This window comes from Limulus polyphemus, unplaced genomic scaffold (genome assembly GCF_000517525.1).
Source record: "Limulus polyphemus unplaced genomic scaffold, Limulus_polyphemus-2.1.2 Scaffold2403, whole genome shotgun sequence".
NCBI classification, from domain to species: Eukaryota; Metazoa; Arthropoda; class Merostomata; order Xiphosura; family Limulidae; genus Limulus; species Limulus polyphemus.
This window is the reverse complement of record NW_013668013.1, coordinates 17,245-23,548: the sequence shown is the minus strand read 5'-3', so window position 1 is coordinate 23,548 and position 6,304 is coordinate 17,245. Positions and strand designations below refer to the sequence as shown.

The 6,304-nt window shown below is 32.2% G+C and overlaps 1 protein-coding gene across 4 annotated transcripts in view; it reads left to right on the top strand.

Moving 5' to 3' along the window:
* The window catches only part of LOC106466865 (rho-related BTB domain-containing protein 1-like), a 96,468-nt gene that overhangs the window by 73,214 nt on the left and 16,950 nt on the right, over positions 1–6,304 (top strand). For all 4 annotated transcript variants that reach the window (XM_022394934.1, XM_022394935.1, XM_022394936.1 and 1 more), the window contains 4 exons: positions 421–511; positions 3,711–3,831; positions 4,396–4,514; positions 4,940–5,182. In XM_022394934.1, the coding sequence (XP_022250642.1) occupies positions 421–511; positions 3,711–3,831; positions 4,396–4,514; positions 4,940–5,182 (574 nt within the window). The remainder of the gene's footprint in view (positions 1–420; positions 512–3,710; positions 3,832–4,395; positions 4,515–4,939; positions 5,183–6,304) is intronic.

Genomic DNA, 6,304 nt, shown 5'->3' with positions numbered 1-6,304 from the left:
ACAGTGCCTACTGTTCGCTTGACTCAATTATCTATCTCTTCAATCTATCTGCATATCTGTCTATCACTGGCTTTATTTCCCGGGCTTATATACTTAAAAAAAAGGGGCATCTGGCAAACACTCGGACATTCACAGGGTTCCTTGATAATTCATGATCCTTCGAGAAACTCCAGCGCACATGCTCCAAGCATGACGTGACTTCCGCTTTCATGACAGTGTTTACTTTCTTTCCAACTCTGGTCAGTTTTCAAAAGTTAAATATTAATGCCACATCTGAAATCTCTTAAGGCATCTTCATAGTTAACTGTATACTGAAAAACCAGAAATATTTCACTAAAAATGCATAAAAACATGTGACAGTCAAATGAATATTTTGGGTGAACTTTTTCTGATAATACTTTTCTTTCTATATTCTACTAGATTTTTATATACTGGTTCTGTTGACTTGAAGTGTTGTTCCCTGTCTGAGGTACAGTTAGCAGCTGAGTTGCTTGAAATACCAGAATTACAGGTAGGTTTCAGTTTTTCATTTTTATGACTAAGATTATTTCTGTATTACAAAAAAAAAAGGTTTTATACTCTATTTCTAAAGTATAGCCAAATTCCTTTGACATCTTTTAAAGTAAAGGCAAGTTTCACTTCCTTAACTCTCTCGAATTTCTTCATTTTGAATTATTGACACATTAAGTTACCTACTTGAATAACATGAGGAATACCAGCTTTTATCTATTGTATAATAATAATTCAAGGTATTATTTATGATGTTTTCAGTAGTGCTGAACTCTGTTAATCATTTATAGAATTGAAAGGTGAAAACTACTTTCTGTACAATTAATAGTTAACACTAGAATATTAGGGACAAAATGCAAATCTTATTCCATATTCCAAAAGAAAGTAATTGTTAATGCTCTGAAAAATATTGGTACAATATAAAGGCTTGTAGAAGAAATTAAATAGCTAGCATGAGATGGATATAACTTAGCACTGTATATGATATGCCTCCCTCACTTGTATTAAATATATAAAAACACAAACACACACACATATATATACACATATCTACAGTATATAAACCACACTGTAGAAATAAAAATATCAGTTCCAAGGAAATTCCCATTTTAAATAAGAACCTTGGCCTTTAAGATCTTTCACAAGCACCAAAGTAATTAGTGTTATATTTGTAATAGCATTGACTGAAATCGTTTAACCTCACAGGGAGCCCACCTGTCTCTGTCAGGTTGGGAACTACTGCTTTAGAAGATGCTAATTTCTAGTGATTCTAAATTCTATAAGCAAATTTTATGTAGTTAAAATTTGAAACAAAACTTTATGATATTACATAATTTAGAAAAGATTGTTGATATTATCCACTTTCACAAACATATTTGTTATTTTTGTTTTCTGTTCATATTTTTAACATAATTTAAGGAGAACAAGGGACCTCTTGATCCATATAGATAGTCTCACATACTGAACTAAACTTTAAAATGAAACACTCAAAGCCAGCCCTTATCATTCTAGTATCAAATCTCAAATTATCAAATCTCTTCTTAAACTGCCTTAAATTTACTGCACCACCATATCTCAAGACAACCCATTCCAAAAGTCAAGTACCCTGATAGAAAAATAAAACTGTCTCAGCTGAAGAAGACACCTACCCTGCCAAAATTTTATGTCCTCTAGTCCTACCATTCTCATCATTAAGTATGAAAAATTATGATGCATATACACTGTAAATTTAACTAACAATCATAAACTCTTCATCAAAACTCTTATAAGTAGACTATAACTCTTTCTGTTTTCAAGAGAAAACAGTTTTAGAGATCTTAATCTATCCTAGTATGACAACCTTTCCATCCCAGATATCAACCTAGTAGCCCTCCTCTGAACTCTTTCCAATAATTGAATGTCCCATCTTAGGTAAGGAACACAAGACTGAACAAAATACTCCAGATATTGTCTAACCAATGACCTATACAATGACATAATAACCTCTTTAAACTTGTATGCAATAGTTCTGTAGATACAATATAAAGTCATATTTGCCCTGCCACTAGCAGCAGCACATTGCATGGATGAGTTATGAGAATGATAAACCATAAATCCTAGATCCTTATCTTCCATAACACTGTTGAGGTTATTCCCAGAAAAATTATACTTATAATTATGAGGTCCCACATACATTACCTTGCATTTGTTATAATTGAAAGTCACCTGTCTGTCATTTATTTACCCAACTCACCAAATAATTCAAATCCTTTTGTAAAGCAGCAGCATCCTTCTCCCAGCCAGCAACACCCAAAACCTTAGTATCATTAGCAAATTTAAGTAATTTATTGATCATTCCTTCATCTATGTTATTGGTGTAAATTAAAAAAGCATAAGTCCTAACACTGAGCTCTGAGTTATCCCACTTGTGACATTAATCTAGTTTGATGTAACTCCATTTATAACAACCTCCTACTTTCAACCATGAAGCCACTTTTCTTTTCAATGAGCCACCCTATCCCCCAAGCCTACAGAGATAATTTTTTAAATAAGTCTTTTATGTTGTACTTTGTCAAATGCATTCTGAAAATCTAGTTTCACCAAATCTACACCCTTACCCTCATCTTTCTAAACAGTAAGCTCTTCAAAGAATGTCAAAAGATTTGTGTGGCAATATTTTCCCATAGGGAAACCATGATGACTATCCAATAAATTTTAAACTTTGTTAAATTACTTTGCAAATCATCTTCTATCAGACTTTCAAAAACTTTTCTCACCACTGATGTAAGACTAATAAGCCTATAATTACTGAAACAATTTTTATCATCTGTCCACTATTCAAGGACTTCCAAAAAAAAAGAATAGTAAGTGGCTCACATATACAATCCTTAAAAAACCCTTGGTTAAATATTATCTGTTTTATGGGACTTATATTTTTTAAACTTCCCAATTTTTTTTAACAAGCTCAAAATTCCTCATCTTGTTCAAGATGAGGAATAATGATTAAAATCTTCATTAGTAAAAAATGAAGAAGTAGAACTTAATAACCCAGCTATCTCATAATCAACCAATTTGAGCCTTCCTTTGTCATCCCTCAAAGGCCCTACTCCTATTCTAACTTTTTGCTTACCCTTAATGTATTTGAAATACTTACTATTAATTTTTGCATTTTTAGTCGCCATTTTTTTGTATACCCTTTTCAATTTCCTGTTTGATCAACTCTCTTGATCCTCTATAATCCTCTAAATCTTCCATCACAGCATTCAGTTTAAACTTCTTAAAGTTTAATGATTTTCTTTAATTCTGTACTTTACTTAACCTTTGTGAGCCAACCTGTTTTTTTTTTCACTTGCACCCTACTTTTTTTTTTTTTTTTTTTTTTTTTTTTTTTTTTAATAAGTTGTCTTGTCTTCTATATTGAAAATAATATTTGTTTATGTTTAGCTCTAGATACATCTTAAGAATGCTCCAGATCATCATTTTGATAGCTTAATTCATAAACCATATCTTATACTAAGATGTTAACTGAACACTGAATTATTGTTTTAACTGTGTTATCAAGATGGTGGTATATAATTTTCTGCATGTTCTGGTTGGGCTTCCCTATAGTAAACATGTATGTTGTAAGTTAAGTTAAAAGTAACTGTTAATAAAAATAGTAATAGCTGTTGAAATAGATTAAATTATGTTGGTCCATTATGATTCATTTGTCTGGAACATAGGTGATTGTTAGTAATGTACTACATCGAGAAGACTTTCTCAATCAAGAAGTACAGCAGAAGTTCCTCCAAAAAGTAAGAGCACGTGTAAAGGAAGTTTGTGTCAAGCAGGGTCTTTTCTCAGGTAAGGAGTTTGTTTTTACTCAAGCTTAAATAATAGGGCTAGAATTTTTCTTTAATTTATAACTAAATTGACAGTCAAAATGCAAGTTACTGACATGGCTATCATTTTTCTTTTATCTAATCTGCTTTGCATTCTCTTCAGAATAAAAATAAAGATATTGAAAGAATATATTAGAATATTTAGATTTCTAAACATAACAAGCCTTTACATAAAGTGAAAAAAGTGAAGTAATTTCAGTATGTTGTAGTCTTATCTAAACATAAAAAAAATTGGTTCAAATGGTATAAAATTAAATCTAGCCTGAAAACAAATATTGTAGTTAAAGACTAGTATGGGAACTTATAAATCAAATTTGTAATTAATGAGCATTATTTCTTGGTTTATGTCAATCTCTTATGCATTTTGGATAATCAATTTCTTTTATTACAAGTATGATGGTAAAAGTAAAGAAAAGTAATACGTGGAAATCCTGATCTCATTGTAGGTATGTTTTTTTACACACACACTTAGAATGAAAATAAATAAACACTTTCTTTAGTAATCATTTAGTTTTCTGCTTGTCAGATGTCTTATTTCAACTGGAAGATGGTTTATGTGCTGCCCATCGTCCCCTATTAGTCGCTCGCTGTGATATGATGGCAGCTATGTTCCGGGGAGACTTCAGAGAGAGCTCTGAAAAAGTGGTGAGTGCTTTCTGTTTACTGTTTAAAACGTGGTAGAAGGATAATGGTCAATTCAATAAATTAACAAATTTATCATCATGCCTTAGTTTTCTGTGCCAAGCATCACACAGCTACTGTATTGAAAGTGTATGTTCTATCACAGTCTCCTCAATCATATATTTTTCAGTCATGTATCTTGTTCAGTTACTGACATTGCTAAGCAGCAAAAGTTAGTATGCATGCATGTCTTCTTGTTACTATGTGTAATTGAGCTAACTTCAGTTCTAACTTTATCTTTTTATTTACAGTATCATTCTGAATAGTTGTGATCTTCTCATTTCACAGTTGGATAAATGTGTGCATCTCTTTATTTTATTATAATGAGATGTACCAGATTATTTAACTGCTGCACAGAGGTCATTCTAACAGCATTTAATTTTTGGTAGGTCCACTTTCCAGGAGTATCCAGTGACTGTTTTCGTCATCTTCTTGTCTATCTGTACACTGACTGTTTGGATCCTACTGTTAATCCCAACAACTGTCTTGAACTTCTGGAACTAGCCAATCGACTGTGTCTTCCTCGACTAGTTGCTCTTGTTGAACACAAAGTGATTCGGGAACTGAATAAGATGGCTGAAAATGGAATCGACTCCACAGAACATGCTATTAGACTTTTAGAACCTTGTCAGGTAATGATTATAACCCCTTTAAAAATCATGTGAAATTAGTCACAAGTATCAAATCTCTCCAAAGAAAAAATTAAGTCATGAATTTAAGAAAAGGATAATAAATAGTTATCGGAATACTTATAGGAGCAGGGATGAAATTCTGCAGGTACTCAGTACTGGGACTTACTTGACTTGCTTTTAGTCAAACCTGGATGCTTTCCATTGCACTGTTGGAAAGCAAACATATTATGACTCACAGAATCTAAACAATTATTAAATATCATTCAAATGACCTGATGACATTAGTTTTCATTGGTAACAAGGTCATGAGAAGTCATGTAGCAACTTTAATGTCAATCGTTATTAAACCAATCAGGTAGTCTCATCTAGCTATGTGATTTGTATAATTCTTCAATAACAATAAATGTACCCAAATAATGTAATTTATTGCTTAATGTGCATAGCTACTAAGGCTATATGACAATGTTACAAATTTTAACTACTGACAAGAGGGAAGGCAACAGGCTAGCAGACCACCACCAACTCTCTGGCTAGTTAAGTGTTAGATAAATTGTAAATTTACTGTTGTTTTTTAATCATGTTACATTTATAATGTATAATTAGCTAATTATATTTTTCATGTTGTATAAACAGGTACAGGTATGGGGTGGTACCCATTTTTTACAGGAATTAATAACAGTCTTCTTGAAAGTTTTATAAACAGACATGGGCATTAGGGAGGGGGCCAAACCCATCCACCCATTTTTTTTTCCAAAATTAAATGTATCAATAGATGTAGACCTACAAGAGTCCAACCCCCCCCCTTCATTTTTTCAGAAAATAACTTTAAAAAAAAGCAGCCAGATATCCTCACACTACTATATAGTATTAGAAAGAAACTAATGCCAGTGTTTGTATTTGATTAGGCTTTACCATAAAAGCTTTTTGATAGGTTGTTTAGGCAGAATATTCATAATGAATCTAAGTTTCAAATGGACAGCAGCTGCCTGTTGTAGAAACCTACAAACATAGAGGACGACGTTTCAGAAGACTTTCAAAACATCGTCCTCTAGGTTTGTAGGTTTCTACAACAGGCAGCTGCTGTCCATTTGAAACTTAGATTCATTATGAATATTCTGCCTA